General features: G+C 36.9%; 1 protein-coding gene across 1 annotated transcript in view; it reads left to right on the top strand.

Moving 5' to 3' along the window:
- The first annotated feature begins 2,672 nt into the window (after positions 1-2,672).
- Positions 2,673-20,233, top strand: part of LOC102888432 (phospholipid-transporting ATPase FetA) — a 68,090-nt gene continuing 50,529 nt past the window's right edge. Inside the window, exons 1-4 of the mRNA XM_025049709.1 lie at positions 2,673-2,744; positions 14,262-14,320; positions 18,021-18,134; positions 18,966-19,064. Of these exons, the coding sequence (XP_024905477.1) occupies positions 2,702-2,744; positions 14,262-14,320; positions 18,021-18,134; positions 18,966-19,064 (315 nt within the window). The 5' untranslated portion in view covers positions 2,673-2,701. The remainder of the gene's footprint in view (positions 2,745-14,261; positions 14,321-18,020; positions 18,135-18,965; positions 19,065-20,233) is intronic.

Below are 20,233 nucleotides of genomic sequence, written 5' to 3'. Positions count from 1 at the left end.
TCTATCATGTCCTGCTCCCTCACCTCTATCCTGAATTTTGTACTTTTCATTCCCTTGCTTCTCTTTATAGGTTTACCTTGAAAGTATGTATCTCTAATGATATAGTTTTATATGATTTTTAACTTTATGTAAATTACATACATAATACTGTATGTATTCTTTTGCAATTTGTCTTTTCCTTAAATATATTCCTCATTTACCAGTGTTAATATGTATAAATGTAGTTAACTAATTTTCACTACTATATAGCTTTACAGTGTATAAACATACCACAAGTTGTTTCTCTAGTCACCTTTGATAGCTATTTGGTTGGTTTCCAGTTTTGCTGTTATAATCAGTGCTACCACACACTCTCAACATGTTATGAGAGTTTCCTTAGGGTATATACCTAAAAATGGACTTGCTGGGTTATAGGGTAGATACTCCATCAACTTTACTAGATGAGGCCAAATTGTTTTTTAAAATGATTGTCCAATTTTTAATACTACCAACAGAATGTAAAGTGCTCTAGTGGTTCCACTTTCTTTCTAACATAATATTATTAGACTAAATTTTTTACCAATCTTGCAGGTATGTATATTAAATTTTTAAAATATGACCATTTATTGATTGACTGCTTTATGTCAAGCACAGTGGCAGACATTTTCATTCCTTATTTAATTTAATCTTCTCATAGTCCTTTTTCTCGCCCCCATAATGGAAACTAATGTGGTATTTAGATGGTAATACATAATTGCCCCTAAACCGCTCTCTGACAGATTTATCCCTTTCTCTGTCATGTATCTATCTGCCTAATTTATTTCCTGTTTCTTAAAAAAATAAATTATTCTCTTTTCAGAAGAAATTTGAGGCATGAAGTGGTTAATAACTTGCCACAAATCACACTGTCATTAATTAGTAGCAGACTTAGAAATAAAACCCATTTCCCAGTTCTCTGGCTCCTAATCCTTTTTATTCCCCCTCCATCTCTTCACTTTTCCCTCTCATATCCCATTTCTTCCTCTCTTCCCTCACATTCTCCCATTCTTTCTCTGAGTTAAACAGCTTAAATGTACTTTCCATTTGGCTGCTATATAATGTGATGTGCATGCAGAGAGCATCACAAGATTGGTTGAATGCCTGGTTCCAGCTAAACAGTGATTACTTAGCCCTGGCTGGCTAAGTGCCTTATAACCATTTAACATTCCAAGCTGTGCCGCTTGCGTGGATTTGGCCAGAGTGCCCTCTCAAAGCTGCCTGGTGGCCTACAGGGGTTGGAGAGAATCCAGATCTTCAGGACATCCCATCCTTGGCTCCACTTTCTCTGCAGCAGCAGAAACCCCAAGCCAAAGGTGGGGGTATAGGCAGCTAAGAGTACAACTGGGTACCTAGAGAATGGTTATATTAGAACTGCTAACCTTGGATAAGAGAACACAGATTCTATTGATAGAAGAAACAGAAATCTTAGGTTGGGAAATAAAACTTATAGCCAACAAGCACAAATGAATTTTGTTTTGCCTGCACAACATTTAATTTTCTTTTTTATATTCGGATACCTTTATAAGAGGAGTGCACTCACCAATTTGTCACAGTTCCCAGCACTTCATTTCCTACTGTTTCACATCTAACTGCTATTAACTCCCAGCCCCTAAAGTTATTTGATGCAATTGTATCCTTAATGAGATCACTTGGGACTCACTGAGGGTAGAACTGGAAGCTTTGTTCTCATTCCAAAGTGATCACAGTTGTCCAGGTTATTTTTTCTTTAACATTTGAACATTCCTAGGCTGGTAACACACTTTTACTTAGATTCTACATGTCCCTCAAGTTTGTGATTTTTTTTTTTCCATCTAAACTTGTTTGGGATGAATAAGATGAAAGTACCTGTAAAGTTTTCTAGTCTTGGCTAATCCATATTCAATGACTTAGGAGACCTGAAATAGATCTGTTAACTAAAATAAATATACTTTATTGGCTTTTTCTGAATTGGGTTAAGGATAGAGAGAAAGAAGGGAAGAAAGGGTTTTTCAATGTAGCAAACTCATGGGTTTAATAAAGTATAACTTTTAAAAGGTTAAGGAACACAACTCATAAATATAAAATGAACATATGTCAAAAAATTAAACTCAATAAATAAGAGAGTGAGTAAAATGTTAAGACCAGTTCAAGTGAAAATTTAGGAGCTAAGTATTTATAGGTAATTTAATAAAGAAATGTTAAGATTTCTAAATTATACACAAAACTGTTAAAGTCCTAAAGTGCATAAGCCATAACCTTTGAGTTATCCACCAGACATAAAATGTTTGTATCTCTACTGGATAAATCTCTACAAGTTAATCTCTGCCTTACAGTTATAGAACAGTCCAGCCAATGGAAAACTAATTGTACCTGCACTAACATATCACCTAATAATCTCTTTTGCTTGTTTCCAAGTTTCAGAATGTTTTTCTGACAGATTGTAGTCATCAGGTTAGACTTGGTTGCCAGGAAACAGAATGTTTCCCAAGCTTTGAAAATCTAACTTTATGATGAAGACATATGAAATAAATTCTAAAATTTATTACATATATCTTAGAGGTAGATTATTTTTGATTTCAGAGATGAAGTTTCAAGTTTCTTAAGAACATGTTTAAGTGAAATGATATCAGCATGAGAAATTCTCATTCTGAATCTTTTTTTCTTTACAGAAATTCCATCGAATTATAATTGGTACTACTCTGCCATGTCCGTATGTGAAAGCAAAAATGAGGAAAGACGTAATGGAAGTAGGTGAACTCAGTAAGAGATATCTGTCTGTATGTCATTATTATTGCCTCTAAAAAATGTGTGTGCGCACACACGAGCACACATGCACACACATGACAGATAAACAGATTGGCCACCCTATCAGTCAAACTACCAATCTACCAAACAACTGGCCAGGAAAGGAAATAATATAGTTTGAAGAAATAGATACTTCGTACTTAATAAGTACAGGCCCCACTGTTTTGTCATCTGAGAATTCTAATTTGAGTAGTTACAATCTCATCTTTCGTACTTTATTTTGTACTTTTATTTGGAAGTTCACCAGGAAAGCATGTGTTCCTTTTCCTCTCCCCATCCTTCACAACTACCTCCTGCTAAAAAGAAGTGGTGAATGTAAAAAACAAATTACCAATACAGCCATTCTGTGGCCAGAACAAGTGGATCTGGCTGTGGTATTAGGGAGTATTTCCATTTAAATGCTTTCCTTTGGTGGATCAAAATACTAAAGAGAACTGGCTTAATCACACTCAAGCCCTCTTTCAGAATGAAACTGCCTGATATGACAAAAAAAATTTATGACTTAAATTTTGAAAAAGCAAGTCAGAATGGAGAAGGTGCAGGAAATGAAATTAGGTCACTGGTTTAAGGCTATACTCTTCCTTCTTTACGTTCTGTCATTGTGTAGTTGTCTGATTCCTGGAGGGAACCCATTCTAAGAACCCTAGTTCCAGGAAGAGGAAATCAGGAAACTCCTAACCAAGGGAAAACTAGGGAGTTCTTATCTACTTTCATAACTGCTCAAGGAGAGAGGGCTGAGGAAAACAAACAATCTAACCAATTTCTCCTTCATCTTCTTATGAACAGAACGATATATAGAGAGCAGAATACTTTAGGGTGTAGTAAGTTCAAAGCAAATGAAAACTGTAGTGATCACTAATAAAGACTGATTTATTTATTCAACAAATACTTATTGATCACCAAATGAATGCCAGTGACTGTCTTACAATCACTGGCAATACAGTAACAACAAAAACTAGACAGAATCTCTGTTCTTATGGAGATTATGGTTTCGTGAGGGACAGGCTTTAATTAATAGCACATTAAAAAATAGCACAGAGAAATATCAAATTATATCTATAATAAGTGCTATGAAGAAAGTTCATGTAGGAGGCATCGTGGTCAAGAGCATGGATTCTGGAGCCATACTATCTAGGTTTGAATCCTAGCTTTACTACTTACCATGTTATCTTGGACAAAACTCTTAATTTCTCTTTGCTACAGTTTCTCATCTATAAATGAGGCTAATAATATTGCTACCTCATAAGGATGTCGTGAAGTAAATGACGTAGAATTTGCAAAGCCCTTAGGACAGTATCTGGCACATGGTAAACACTAGGTAAATATGTAAAAAATAATCTATGAGAACTTGATACTTTCAGAAAGTTAATAACTTGAACATTTATAAATGTGGGTCATCACAAAATTCAAAAGTTTTACCAATGAAAATTAATTGAATTAAATTAATTGAAATTAATTAATTAATTGAAATTTACCAGTTTTCCTGACCTAAATCCCTTCAGGTAGGCTAGGCATACCTACTGCAGTAGAGTTATTACATGTGCTGTTTTGAGCAGTGAGCAGTTAATACTGGTCCATCCAAGATGTCAGCCTCATGGTGTGAGTTGACAAAGTAACAGTGGCAAACCCAGTAATTTGACAGGTACTTCTGCCCTTTTCTAGGCTATGAGCCTATTGTGATTGGAAAGTTTAAAGTACATATAGAGTACTTTATGTACTTGACTGGTTCCAGCATCTTATTTATCTACCCTCTCCTTTCTATTTTTCACCACTTTCTTAGTTCAGGCTCTCATCATTTCAAGTGTTTACTATTGCAGCAATCTTTTAAGTGGTCTTTATATCTGTAATCTGTTTCTCTGTAAATATAGCCTGTTAATCTCTCTAAAGTTCCAGTTTTATCACATTCCCCTCCCTGCAATCCCCAACCCCTGCCTCAAAATCTTTCTGAGATTCCTTGTCAGTACTAGATAAAATTTAAGGTCATTAGCCTAACATTAACGTACTAACTTTATAATCCTGTTTCCTGCCTCCTTCAGACTCTTCCTGTCTAGTATACTATCATACAGCTTATCTAGTCTCAGTGCCAAAGTTCTTCTTCCTGCCCAGATACCTGTCCCCTATATCTGTAATGAACCTAAAGTCATCTTTTAGATTTAGTGCAAGTCTTTCTCCATGAAGACTTCTCCAGCTATTCTAGCCACCAATCCCTCCCACCCCCACCATTATCTTTCCTTCCTGAGTTCCTATAGTGCTTGGTTTCTACAGTTTTTTTTATAATAATGGCCTTACTGAGATATATATCATATGCCATAAAAGTCACCCTTTTTAGGCACATAATTCAGTGATTTTTAGTATATTCACAGAATTATAAAACCATGACTATAATTTAATTTTAGAACTTTTTCACAAAAAGAAACCCCATACCCACTAGCAATCACTCTCAATTTTCCCATGGCCCCTGATAACCACTAATCTTTCTACCTCTATAGATTTGTCTATTCTGGACATGACATAAATGGAATCATACAACATGTGGAATTGTGTGACTTGCTTCTTTGACTTAATGTTTTCAAGGTTCATCCATGTTGCAGCATGTATCAGTACTTCATTTCTTTTTATGGCTGAATAACATTCCATTGTATGGGTATACCACAATTTTATCCAGCAGTTGATAGACATTTGGGTTGTTTTCACTTTTTAGCTATTGTGAACAATGCTACTATAAACATTCATGTACAAATTTTTGTGTGGACATATGATTTCAATTCTTTTGGGTCTCTAAAAGTCGTTTAAAATCTTATTTATATCCTGCCTTGAGTTGTTGCTTTATGTGTATATTATGTAGTTCCACTAAATTATCTGCCTAGGACAGGGCCTATAAAGCTCGCTCTGTTCTGGAGAGTTTGCAAGCCTGTCTCATTTATTATACTTCCTGTTCTCCTCTCCTTTACCACATGTACCATCTATAAATGTCATCATTGCCATCATCACCACCACAATAAAAATTACTAAGAAGTATTGATACATGGTTAAATAATATTAGGTAGTAAATTCAAAAGGATGAGATACACTCATATGTATTGATATGGAAAGATCTCTAATAGTGTGAAAAGAAAAAAGCAACTTGCAGAGCAATACATATAGTAGGATCTCATTCATTTTTATACACACACACACACACACACACACACACACACACACACACACAGACCAGTGTTTGTATGTATGTATATGTTTGTATATAAAAACCCTGAAAAGGAAGGGATCCCAGGATATACACCAGTACATTAGCAATGGTTTCCTTAGAAAAGGGAAAAGGAATGGAAGGTGTAGAAAAGGAAACTTTGTATTTTTTCTCTATATATTTCTAATTTTGTGTCTTTTACAGTTAAAATATATTTTTATATTATTTGAATAATCATTAAAGAAAAAGTGTAATCACTTTTTGGAGAAAATAACTAATTTGGAGAGACTAAAAGGAAAAGACAGAAAAAGGAAGAAAAATATCAGGAAGGAGAAGGGCATAGATATTGTGGCATGTAGAGCAGAAAGTTAATCAGAGCCTTAGTAATAGAATCCTATACAGTACCACATTTAAATAAACACAAAAAATAGACATCTGTGCTGCACAGCTCTGTGCAAACATACTAAAAAAACCATTGAATTATACATTTTATTTTAAATAAGTAAAGTTGTATAGTATATGTATTATATTTTAATAAAGTTACTTAGAATAAAACAGGCATCTAAAGTTTTTAGCTTTCATTTCTAGAATGCTGTTTATTTAGGAAATTTAAGGCAACAATTGAACTTATTTGTAGGGACTTCTGACCTCAATAATAGAGGCAGAGTTGTCAGATAAAATACATGATTCCCAGTTAAATTTGAATTCGAATAATTTTTTGGTATATGTATGTCCCATATAATATTTGAGACATATTATGCTTTTGTATTTTTATTGCTAAATCTGGCAACTCTAAACAAAGGGGATTAAGTTTTGAATCTCTTAGAATTAAATCGCTTCTTTACATCAACAGAGTTTACATTTAGATCCAACTTTGTGTGAATGGCATTTTGTTTTTAACTGATGACCTTTAATACAATTTTTCCAGTCTCTCATCTATCCCAAGGAAGGTTTTATGATTGAGAAGCACTGGTATCTAGCAGTGATGTCTAGCAGTTCAAGCATGACCGATTTTACCTTTACCACATTGATGAGAAATCATTGCTTCCACATTCCACATGAGGTTAGGATAGCAAAGTACCACACTCAACTTCCATCTGCCAGGAGTAATATGGATGGTGTTCCTGTCAGCTTCTCCCATGGAGAGAAAAGGGGAGAAGCCAAAGGTCTCTAAGAGGAATAGGGGTGAGGCCTTTGGTTTTGACCATGTCTTGAATTATGTCAGCCAAACCAATCTTCTGTGGCACCCTGTTAATTAGGGGCGGTAGTGGTGGTGGTGGTGTGTGTATGATGTGTGTGTGTGTTTGCTTTTATTAGTATTTGATTTTCTTTAGTGTCTTGTCCTTTGAGTATTTCTAGTTTTGTTCCTGCTAACCTCAGATGGGAGAAATAGTGAGAAATAGTGAAGCTATAGTGGACGGTCAGAGGCAGAGGTAACAGGACAGCCATAATAGCTGAAGAACTGGACCTTTCATGACATTCAAGACTTTAGTGAGTTTCCTCTCCAGGTTCTTTTTGACCCTGCTGTCTCCTTTAGCCATGCTGAATAGCCTCCTGTTTGCTGACTTTAGCATAAAAAGAACAACAAGGAATTAGTCTTAGCTGGGGTTTCTCTTTCAGCCCAGCTCTTCTGTGATTATGTAAATACTCCCACAAGTAAGAACTGATTATCCTCCATAGGAGGGGTTTGGATAGAATCTGACCACAATTTAACAGAACAGGTTTCTAAGCATCTATTCACTTGTGTGTTTTTCATTCGACAGATCTTTATTAAATCCAGGTCTAATGCTGAGCTAAGCAGCATTTTGTCTTTTTTTAAAGACCAAAAAAAAAAAAGGCATGGTCTTTACCTTTAAGGAACTCTGTTTAGCGGGGAAAGATGGTATTATAAGTAAGTATAGTAAGTGAGCTGAGTATAAACCATGAGATATCACAGTGCATAGACTGAACCAGAAACGTGTAATGAAGTGGTGATGAGAAAACAAATTATTTACAGCCTCTTCTGTAAGATCACAGACTCTGGCCTTTGCTGTGATGACTCTGCTATTCTTACCATTATTTAGATGGAAATGTCATCTTGTGGCTATATTCCAGATATCTTAGGGATGCAGTCTGGAGAGATAATATATAAATTTTTGTGCATACCCAAGACTGGAAGCCACATGGTTAGCTAAATCCACTGATAGCTATAATGTTTCAATACGCTATTTGACTACCATGGGACAAATCGTGATCATTTGGAATCTTAAGAAATTCCAGTATTCCTAATGTAAATTGACTCTTAACTAATCTGACAAAAAATTCCAGAAATTGACCAGTTTTCCTTCTCTGGCAGCTCTCCTCACTTATTTTCAGAGATGGAGATATTTCGGTCACATGCATAAGGTAACTTTAGCAAAATCACCTAGGCCTATCGATGTAGAATGTCAGCAGGGGGTCATTGCTGAGTGTCTCTCACCAGCAGCTGGGTTTAATTGAACTGGGAGCCTCGTGGTATAAGTGGGCCTTGACTAATCTACTACTTGGAGACTTGCACTCCTGAAGATCATCTCACTGCTCTTGTTTATCTGGAGAATCTCATTTGTGATTGCTTTCTCACTGTGAGCAAGGATATATTTTCCTAGAACCTCCTAAGCCTAATTTCTAAATGGCCTTTCTTCTTTTTTCTTTCTTCTTCCTTCTTCCTCCTGGTTACTTACCTTTTAGAGTGCCACTTTCTCTCCTTTTACAGAGCTCATTTTCCTTTTTAGTTTTTGTCATTTCCTTATCTAGGCTAACCTCCACTCTTCTGTAGGTTCCACCCCCAGAACTTGAGGTTAAATTACATCAAGACTGCATAAGAGCTAAGTTTTTCAACCTAGCATTTGAATCAAAGCTCTAAGGACATCCTTAGAAGCTTCTCCTGTTTTGACATTTCTCTTCTACTACTATCCCACCAAGTGATTGAGTAGAGTTTGCCTCTGTAGACTGTGGCTTTTGTGTCCTTCATTCTCTACTGGCTGGGTCAGCATAGTACATCCACAGGAGATAGCTGAAAGTTCAAAATCTATTTTGAGCACAGACAACTGTATCAATGATGCTTATGGAATCTCCTTGACATAAGGTAAAGGACAAAAAAGTATCATTTAATGAGCACTTTTTCAGCTATCTCCTGTGGATGTGTCAGGAATTATGTAGGAACTTTACAATTACCATCTCATTTAACTCTCACATTAGCATATCAGGTAGATTTTACTACCCCATTTTACACATGAGGAAACTAAAGCTCCCAAATGAAAAATGACTTGTTCTAAGTCACTTAACAATTTGGTCATAGAGCCCAGTCTAGAACAGCTAAGACTTTCTGAGCATTTTTAATATACCAGGAATTGTTCTAAAATGCTTTGCATGCCTTAATTTATTAATCCTCACAGTAACCTTATGGGTAAGTATTATCATTTCCATTTTACGGATGAACAAAATGAGTCTCAGAGAGGTTAAGTAACTTCCTTAAGGCTACCCAGCTGGTAAGGGGAGGACCGAGACTTGAACCTTGGTAGCATGACTTGATTGCCTATGTTCTTAATCACTATGGGAGCCTGCCATATTTTTAAACTCTTAAGCCCACTGCTTATTTTATAATATCAGGTTACCTTGCTTCACCAAGATGTCTGGCTCTTTCAGTTCAATGTTTTACCACCCCCAAGCCAGCTCCCAATGTAAGTCTTTGTGAAACCAGGCCTTTGTTGAACAAACCATAGAATAGTTTCTAGTGAAAGATGTATTTTCTGCAGTCACCAGAGGCTAGAGCTAGGTGTTTGTCCCCTTGAAGTCCATATCCAGGACCTCTTCTAGACTCTCTTTGTCTAAGCTAATTTCCAGTCTTCTGTAGTTCTGACCTCTCATCTGTAATTTATACTTTTGTCACTTTTGTTTCAGCCAAACTTTGAATTAACAGTGGGGAAAACAGTCATCCCAATATCTTCTCAACAGTATTCACAAGCCCTAGGGAATCTTGAATTAATCTGATATTATCCAGTCTGAAAACATTTTTCCTGCCTTTATTATTTCAAACATGACTGGCTACTTTCTTTCCTTGAGCTTGTCTTTCTCAGACTTTTAGCTTATCCTAGATGGTTGTGCAAACTGAAGTTTTCACCATTTTTCTCATCATTCCTGTTTTTTTTTGTTTTTAAGAAGCATCTTAGAAAATCTGACTTTCTAGCCCTTGATTCCTCTTCCCCCAACCCTTCCCCGGTGAAAACCCTACTTTCCTTTTGCCTTCTTCTTCTTTCTTGGAAGTTCTGGTATCAAAGAGCCAGAAGTAGGTGAAGGTCAATCCTGTCCCCACTTTGGAGCCTCAGTCTGTCTCCACCAACTCAGGCTCTGAACTTTGGGATCTACCTGCTTTACTTTACTCTTAAACTCAAAGAGAGAAGTATGTATTCAGTTGCTGTGCGTAGCCTGGACTCCATGTATCCCCTGGGGCTGGTGGGCTTAAGAGAGAATATTCTGCTGCATCCAGATGAATTGCCAGGAAAACCTATTAGATCTTTATTAAGTTAAAAAATAAACAGTGATATCTAGGATTAAATGTAATAAGAAAATATTAGAACTTTATAAAGAGTCATAAAATAATATTTTTGAATAAATGGAGGGGCCATACTAATCTGTTAGGTATAGTTGGAGGGGCAAATGGTTTGGGAGAGAGTGATTTTACTCATCAATACCTGAGCAAATTGAATATGGGCATAGTAGAAAATTAGCCAGCTCAGGGGTTGGATAACCTCAATGCTGATAGAAACATGAGTACTGCTCTGGTACTCTGCTCTGATCAGGCAGCTGTCTAGGCCTCTGAGAAAGTCTCTGCACAAAGGGCATAGGCTATGCAGCAGCTCTAAATCCTAGATGCAGCAAAGTTATCTGAGGCTAACATGTTGCAGTGTTTGGATAACCCAAACTACGGTGGTTAGCAAAGGCTCTTATATCGCAATATTGTAAGCAAGCCACTAACTAATCAAAACCAGGCATAACAAAACATTCTATCCATACCATCTCAATTTTTCCCATCCTTATTCAGCTAAAGCTAGTAATCACAAGAATGAAACAAAAAGAAAGAAAGGCACTATTCCAGGGGAACAGACTATAAGCTTCATACTATGTGGTAAACCTAACCCAGGGAAGACTCATAGCCACTTGTTTATGTTTTGCTCGCAAGGTGATTATACAGACATGATCATCATGCACAAAGGAGTAGCTACTCCAGGGTATACCAACAAGTCTCTTTTTATCTCTTTCACAAGGATATAGTATGTCATAGGGTAGAGGACTAATAGTGCAAAAATGTCAACTCTTTCCAAATTAATCTGTGTAATCCAAATCTGTGTACTCTCAAATCCTTGGGTGAAAGTAGCTAAACATTCCCAGTTTCACCTTTCCCACAATTTATGCAAATCCTTGAACTTCCTCATAATTCTTTGTTTTTATACTGCCCAATGCACAGACTTCAGCCCCTTAGATATTTTCTATAAGAAATTTACTCAACGTTCTGACTTCATGATGTTTAGTAATTTTGCTTACAGCTAGAGGAGAAATGGAGGAAATTACAGGAAAAACCATCCAGGTCCCTATCTTATCATTGCCACTCTCCTCAGCTATCTTTCAAAAGTCTATGATCTTATCTCCCTAAGAAATGCAATGTAGTTTCCCACGCCTGACTTTTTCCATGGGAGGGAGCTCTGCCTCCTCTAATAACACATTTTTACTCCATCCCCAGGATTCTAGTGAATAAATTTTTCTTTGTTTTCATCTCTAATCAAAACTCCAGTCTCGAGGGAACTGGACAAAGTGATTTTGAAGTTTATCTAGAAGAGAGAATAGACAAGAATAGCCAAGAAATTTGCTACTCTGTATTAAAAGTTAAATAATTTAAAAGATGGATAGAACAATGGAACATAATACAAAACCCAGAATCACATTCAATGTTGGACTTTAGTACATTGTAAAAATGACATTTAAAACCAGAGTAGGAGGAAATATTTGCCAGTCATATATCCGATAAGTGACTTCTATCCAGAATATATAAAGAACTGTTATAACTCAGTAATTAAAAAAATAAACCTAGTTTTAAAATGGACAAAGAATCTGAATAGGCATTCAGATTCAAAAAAGATGTATAAACGTTATACATCCAAAAAAGATGTATAAACGTTAATAAGTACATGAAAAGATGCTCAACATCATTAGGGAAATGCAAATCAAAACCACAATAAGATACTATTTCACATCCACTAAGATAGTTAAATTAAAAAACACAAGCAGTAACAAGTGTTGGCGAGGATGCCAAGAAATTAGAACCTTCATGCACTGCGGATGGGAATGTAAAATAATACAGCTGCTATGAAAAACCCTTTGGCAGTTCCTCATAAAGTTAAACATAGAATTGCTATATGACCCAGCAATTCTCCTACGTATGTATGTGCCCAAGAAAAATGAAAACATGTCCACGCAAAAACTTGTACATGAATGTTCCTAACAGCCTTATTTATAATAGCGAAAAGATGGAGAAAAACCCAAATGTTTGTCAACATAGGGATGAATAAATGAAGGTGATAAATCCATACAGTGGAATATTATTCAATCATAAAGATGAATGAAATACTGGTACGTGCTATAACATGAATGAACCTTCAAAACGTTATGCTATATGAAACAAGCCAGTCACAATAGGCCACATGTTATTCTATTTATATGAAATGTCCAGAATAGGCAAATCTATGGATGTAGAAAGTAGGTTAGTGTTTGCCAGGGACTGGAGAAATGTGGTAATTGAGACTATGGATATAGGCTGCCTTTTGGGGGTGATGGTTGCAAAACCTCATGATGTACTAAAAAAAAATCACTGAATTGTACACTGTAAGGGAGTAAATTTTATGTTGTGTGAATTATATCTCAAAAAAAAAAAAAAAAAAAACCCCAAACACTGAACAGTTGCAGGGTCATGTTTCTAGAACCTGGAACGAGAGACTCCTCTTAGAAGGCTGAGACCAGTGAGTTCAAGATCAAATAGGAATCTGTAACCTAGAGTAAGAATCTTTGAGGATCAAGGAAGGAAATTTCTTTCTAATCTTGAGAGACATGAGCTAAGGAGGACTTTAGAGGGCTTGGAAGAGCTTCAAAATAGACATTCAGTATAACTCAGAGGCAGAGGTGTTACTAGAAATCACTCTCTGAGGAGACAAATTCTTTGTAAACACAGTCTAGAAATTTCTAGGACTATTAAGGGTAAAAAGCTTAGCAGTAGTGTCAGCCATCAGGCCAAATTCTAGGTTGCTTGGTATACGTACTATCCAGGATCAAGAGAAGTAGGAAGCACTTGCACCATATTGTCCAAATAATTCAAGCATCTTCTCTTCCAGGACTGCTTCCTTACTCCACTTTCCCTGACTTCCATTCCCTCTTCTGTGTACCCCTAACGCCATATTCTTGCCTATATCACTGCCCTTACATTAGGTTGAAGTTTCCTTTTATGTTTGTCTTCCCCACTGGGATTAGGAATCCCAAATTGGTCAGGGATGATGTAACCTTGACTTAGCTCAGGACCTGACACCTGCCAAGAACTCAGTAAATGTTTGTTGAACCAATGAAGAATTGAAGAGACTACAGGAATATTTGATTCAGAGAAGAAAGGTCTATTGATAATATATATTTTTAAGACTTTTCATAACATGATAATGGGCTCACTATTTGTAATAGTTCTTAATACTTATGTGTTTTGATGCAATGACTTTGTCATGTGTTGTAGTTATCAGGCTCACTCCTACTAAACTACGAGTTCCTTGAAGCCAGAGACACCATTTTACTCATCTTTTGGTCTCCTTACAGCATCTAGCACACTGGTTTCTGTGCAATAGATGCTGAGTAATGATTTATTAATTTAAATTTAGTTAAGCAAGTTTAGTAAAAGCTGCAGAAAGAGACTCAGATATCTTAAAATAAACATGATCTACGAGGAAGGGCTGGGTTTTTGTGTTTGGCAGTAATGATACAGGCCATCCTATTCTCTGTGGAGACACAATCTAGGATTAGTGGAAACATTAATGGTGGAGAACTCAGAAATTGTCCTGTTGCCTTCAGAAAGCTTGAATACTTGAGGATTTTAATTTTTATTATTTATCTTGATTCTGTGAATAAAGAGACAAATTCCCATTTGTAGACATATTCTCAGTGAGAAAGTATGAGGATCTCAAGCCGATCTGCAGAGGGACATCCTTCTTATTATTTCTCTTTTTCTCAGAACAAGAGAGATACCTGCAAGCCAACAACAAAGAATTCAACACTCTGTTTGGATATCCAGTGAGTATCAGGTCTTTGGCTCTTTCAGGAGGGGACTGGAATCTTCAATATTCCTCTTTGTTGGTGGGGCATGAACTTCTTTGTAGATGTTGATCTTACAACTTAGGTTCTACTTTATTTCATTCTCCCATAGAGTGAGGGCTGGTGCAGTGAGGGCTCAGGACTAAAATTAATCCAGTGACCTAGGCTCAGGGGAGAATATATCTCAGAGTTGGGGTTTTATATATAACTCCTAGAAAATAGATAATGTAGCTTTTTCTTGCACAAATGAAGGCATAGTTTCACAATTTTATTTTTTCACTTTGACATCTGTTTATTACAATACATGTAGATCTTCATAATTCATTAAATAGTGGCAGAGTTTTCCATTGTATTGAAATACCTTAATTTATTTAACCAGTTTTCTGTTGATGAACATTTAAAATGTCTTTATTCATACCTTCTCCAAAAAAAAGTCTCCAGTATTTTGCTATGATAAATGGTCTTGAATGAACCATTATACATATATTTTGGCACATGCGTGTGAATATATCTTATGAGTTTCCTAGAAGTGAATTGGCTGGGTCAAAAGGAAAATACATTAAAATTTTTGATACATATTGCCAGATTGCCCTCTAAAAAGATTACATCCATTTATATTTCTAGCTATAGTAGATACTGCTCACTTTTCCATATTCTTGCCAAACCGAGTGTCTATCGGTCTTTTTCATCTTTGCTAGGCTCTTAGACGAAAAATGATATTTTGTTATCTGTCTTTCCTTAATTTTAAATGAGACCAATAATCTTTTCATATAAATTAGTCTTTAGCATTTCTTTTTTCTTTTTTTTTGGAAACTGCCTATTAATGATCTTTGCCCGTTTCCTATTCAATTGTTCATTTTCCATTTATTTATTTATGAATAAGTAACTCATAAAGAGAGATATATTGAAAAGTCTTGCTCCAATACCCCATACTTGCCCACATCTGCTCTCTATAGGGAATCACTTTTATTAGTTTTTTTTGCGTGTATTCATCAGTGCTTCTTTGTGCAAATAAAGCAAACACAAATATATTTTCTTATTTCCTCACTTTCTTACACTCTTCTGAACTTTAACAATATGCCTTGGAGATATTTTCATAATCATCTTTTCATAATAACTTTTTCCTTTCTTTTTTCAGCTACATAATATTTTCCATGCAGATTTAGCATAATTCATATGACCAGTTCCTTATAAATCAACATCTGGGTTGTTTCCAATCTTTTACAATTACAAGCAATGCTTTATACATGTTATTTTGTGTACATGTATATATACAGCAGTTCCTCAAATAATGCTATTTCATTATAACGTTGATGAAATGCCATAGGAACTTAACTCTTGTTTATAGCAATTTATGGTAAAATTGGTTTTGTTATACATTGTTTCACTTTAAGCTACAGAACCTATCAACAATGTTAAGGGAAGGTTTACTGTAGTATAATTATAAGTATATACGAATATAGCCATACATATTTGTAGTTTCTGTAGGTATCAGTTTATGATTTCTGAGTTAGAGAGGTTCTGGAAAATAACATTTGGAATTTGACCCTCCCCGCCCCCCACACCCCCACACACCTCCTAGACCTGCATAAGGAGCTTTGTGGTGCAGTAAAATTAGATTTGGCCTCAGATAGACCTGAGTTTGAGCACAGTTCTCCTCCTTACTAACCTTGTATACTGAAGTGCATTAACTTCTTCGATCTTCAGTTCCTTATCTATAAAAAGGACATAATAATGTTTACCGTACGTGGCCGTTGTGGGAGTTAAGTATACTTGTGAAAAACATTAGTTCTCTTTCTCCAAGAAACTATTACCCCTTGAAAAAAGGATTCAAGTCTCACTGAATCTGTACCCTCAGTTCCTATCACAATGTTTGACACACAAATGGCATCCAATAAATATATGCCATGAATAAACAGATAGTTAATGAATAAATAGATTTGACAGATTCTTATATATTTAACAACCATTTCATTTTCTTGGCCTTACCCATTGCTCATTCTCCTTCTATTTCCCTAATTTCTTCCACTTCTACTCCTTTTCCAAACTTCTGACTATTGATTCCCATTATATCCTTGGCCTTCTGTTCTCCTCTATTCTCCATTTAGCCATCAGTCAGTTATGACTGCCCAAATAAATAGCCCAAACCAAAATCCACCACCTCTATCATGCTTAAATTTTATCACCCGTGCCAAAAGAACTAAACACTGAGAAAGTTCATAGTTAAGCAGATGTTCTACATTCTTGAGATATTGCTTCTGGTTTGACCTTTAAGAGAAGAACAAAACACTCTCGTTGCCAAGTTAGTAAAGAAGTACTGATATTTCTATCTTGAAAAAGAATCGGCATGGCTTTTGTCTTTGTTTGCTGAGCAAATGCTACCCAAGTGATGAAGAGAAAACTGAAATACATTAATTAGCTATAAAACCAATGGAAAATCCATAATGAAGGCCAGCTGCTTCAGTAAGGCAAAAGACCAAAAAGGTCTTTGGGTCCAAGTATCAGAACCATCTGGACTTAGATGTCAAGATATCCAGAGTTTCTTATGATCAAAGAGAATCATTTCAGTGTTAGAATAATATATTCTCAGGGCTGGAGGGGTCCTTCCTTAGAGATCATTTAGTTAGAACTCCAAGGCAAACCTATGAGCTTCTCTGAGATAGATCTTGTTTGCTTCTTTCTCAGCCTCTACTAGTATAGTGAGCATAGGGCTCTGAACAGAGCAAACCTTGAGAAATGTATAGCATTCGATTGATTACTAATTGGAAAAATTATGGAGAAAATAATGGGAAACATCAAAGAACTCTTAGTTTTAGCTTGGATCTCTAAACTTCTAAGTGCTAAGCTATTCCAGCTTCTCTTCCTTTCCTTGGGAAATAGACTTTGGGCTTTAGCCTTCCTGGGCAAGTTTCAGCCTTAAGGCTGAATGATTTGGGTTCTCCACAAGGACGCTCTGATGCCTTCCCAAGGCAAAGCCCAGCAGGATCCTTCATACTTGAGCAATATCTTCCCTCCAGGCTTGTAGGTGGGTTTATTCTTTTGTTTTGGCCTTATGGATGGAGGAAGTAGAAAAGAAGCCCTGTTCTTAGGGAATTTATTTGGTTCTGAAAAAGGAAAGTATTTGGATGGCTGCACAAGTGGAGTGAGTCTCAGGGAACAGCACAATCCCAATTCTGCAACTAACTGTGGTCTTGGACAAATAACTTCATTGCTTCAATTTCCTCATCCTCAAAAGGTGATCATATGGTGCTCTCCTCATAGTGTGGTTGTGAAGATTAAATAAATTGCTACATATAAAATACTTGAAACCGTGCCTTATACATAGTAAATATTCAATAAGTAACTTTTTATTGTTGATTTTATTATCATTATTATTATCAATAGCATCAATAAACAAAGAATTCTATCCAGAGCAGAAATACATTCTGCCTCCCTCCCAAAAAACCCATATTAATCGATCTTGGCATCTTTGCATCCTCTAGACCTCTCTAGGCCTCAAAGAAAAGGTGGGGGCAGGCAAATACTTTTTCCCTCCTTCCCTTCCTTTGGTGGAAGAACTGTGGCTTTTGACCCTTTCACAGAGTGGCCTTGTTTCTTTTTGTTAAGACTGGGAGGTGGGGGAAGCAGGGGGGAGGTATCTTTTGTTCCTCTAATCGTGCTCATTCTCTTTTACTCACAGAACAATACCATCAAGACATCAAAATATAGCGTCTTTAACTTTTTACCCATGAACCTATTTGAACAGTTCCAGAGACTTGCTAATGCATATTTCCTCATTTTGCTCATCCTACAGGTATTGCCTTTTGGGGCCTTTTCCACAGAGTATTTTATCAATCTCTCTGGGTCAAGTTGTGTAATCAGTTCTTTTCTTCTCTAAACTGGAGATGTCTTCCTTCATTAGATAATAGGCAAATAGATGGCTGGGATTTCAGCTCAGTCCTTTAGAGTCTCTGTAGTCAGGATTAGCCAGAATGAAACAAGCCTCTACAAGAAGAAAGAGACAAGGTCAGGGACCTAAGGAAGGGGAGCACCCTTATTATGGCTGCATGGCCACAGTTCAGCTTGACCATAGGGGGCCACAGAGTTTTCACCCCAACCACAGTTGCAACTCCGTTCCTCCTCCTCTTTCCAGCCTTCCTGACAGAAATCTAATGTGCAGGAGTACTGAGGAAGGAGAATGGTTTAGAAAATAAGAGTACCCACCAGGGCAAAGAAGCAGGGCAGGGTAATCCCAAATTGGGAGAGAAGGACAGATCATCTCATTTCCCATTGTGCTGAAGGGGTGTGGAAGGCTGTGTGGTTTTCCTGAGTCCATCTTATGTCTATCTACTCTTACCCCTCTACCCCAGCACCTTCATTATCACAGGAGAAATGGCCCTTTGCCATTTATAGTGGAGTTCAGAGCAGATAGGTAGCAATTTACAGTCTTTTTTGGTCCTTTCTTGGGAGATGTTTACTTATATTTGGGGGTTATATGAAAGCTACAAAAAGGTAGAAAGCAACTAGGGTAGTTGAATTTATTATGAACCTATGGAGGTAAAAATAGCTGTGGGGTTTGGGGGTGGGAGAATATATTGTCCTCTAAGCTTTCTGACCTAAGTTTCTCTCTCCTTCCCTCTCACAGCTGATTCCCCAGATCTCCTCCTTGCCATGGCACACAACTGTGATACCCCTGATGGTGATGTTGTCCATAACAGCAGTGAAAGATGCCATTGATGACCTGGTGAAGTGGCTTTTTGGGCCTCTAGTCTCTCACTGTACCTAGTGAGGGGCCTAGAAGGGCTTCCCCAGAACTACGTAGTGCTAGACAGAAGCACTGAATGGACAGAGATGTGTCCTTTCCTTGTTTCTTTATCTATGCCAGAGGAACATGTAATTTTCTTAGGCCTAAGATTAGCGGTCTGTGCACAACCAGAAAGGGGCAATGCAAGGCCTTTCCCTGTCTTCCTACTACCAGCACTTTTATCCCCTTTCTAGGCTTTTTTCAGTCTCTTTTTTAATAACCCACCTCTTCCTTCACTTGCCCTCTTAGCTTTCTCTGGGTTGGTTCTCATCTTTCTTTCTCTATTCCCTCTTCTCCTATTTTTATATCTATCTTCCCTTTGTTTTCTGTTTCATCCCTCTTTTTCCTGTGCTTATCTTCCTTCTCCCCTTTCCACATTTCATTTTTCTTCTCCAACTTTCCTTATTTTCCTTCCCAACATTTAATTCTATTATGTAGGTACAGCTGGGACGCCTCTGGTTTGAGAAAGCCTCAAAATGTAAGCAGAGGCTGACTCCTTTCCTAGCCTTGGCTCCCAGGGAGTGCTGCATGCATGGCTTTCTCTTTGCTCCTTACAGGCATGGCCCTGGATCCTCACCCTCATCCTTCTATACAGGGTAAGGGTGAGGACCCAGGGCCATGCCTGCTAGTGGGATTTGAGATGACAGTCTCTTGACCTACTTGTAACTTCTCTCTAAGAAGTCCTGATTTTTGTCAGAATAGATTTTTAGACTAACATTTGAGAGCAGGGTATTTCTCCAGCTCTTTGACTCTGTAGCTTTTAATACTCAGAATTAGCACATGATTTAAATTTGAGTCACAACTCAGATGTGCAAAGATGAAACTTTATTCCTCTATAACTAAACTCAATATAGCTTATAGCTACCACCCCCACCATCCCAATCCTTTTTAAAGAGCCAGAGACTTAACTTGCTGATTCAGGATAACCCAGTGACTTCTGGTTTAGAGCTCAGTCTCTTTAGGATAAATATTCTGACAAATTCGAGATTCCCTCTGCCTCCTTCCCAGTCTTGCCCTTTTCCCTGATGTAAGTCCTAACATTAGGACATATCTTGTATTTTCCTCCTTCTATTTTGTCTTTAAATAGATGACCTCTATTTCTCTTTCTT

Source organism: Pteropus alecto, unplaced genomic scaffold, assembly GCF_000325575.1.
Source record: "Pteropus alecto unplaced genomic scaffold, ASM32557v1 scaffold206, whole genome shotgun sequence".
NCBI lineage: Eukaryota > Metazoa > Chordata > Mammalia > Chiroptera > Pteropodidae > Pteropus > Pteropus alecto.
This window is presented reverse-complemented; position numbering and strand designations above follow the sequence as displayed.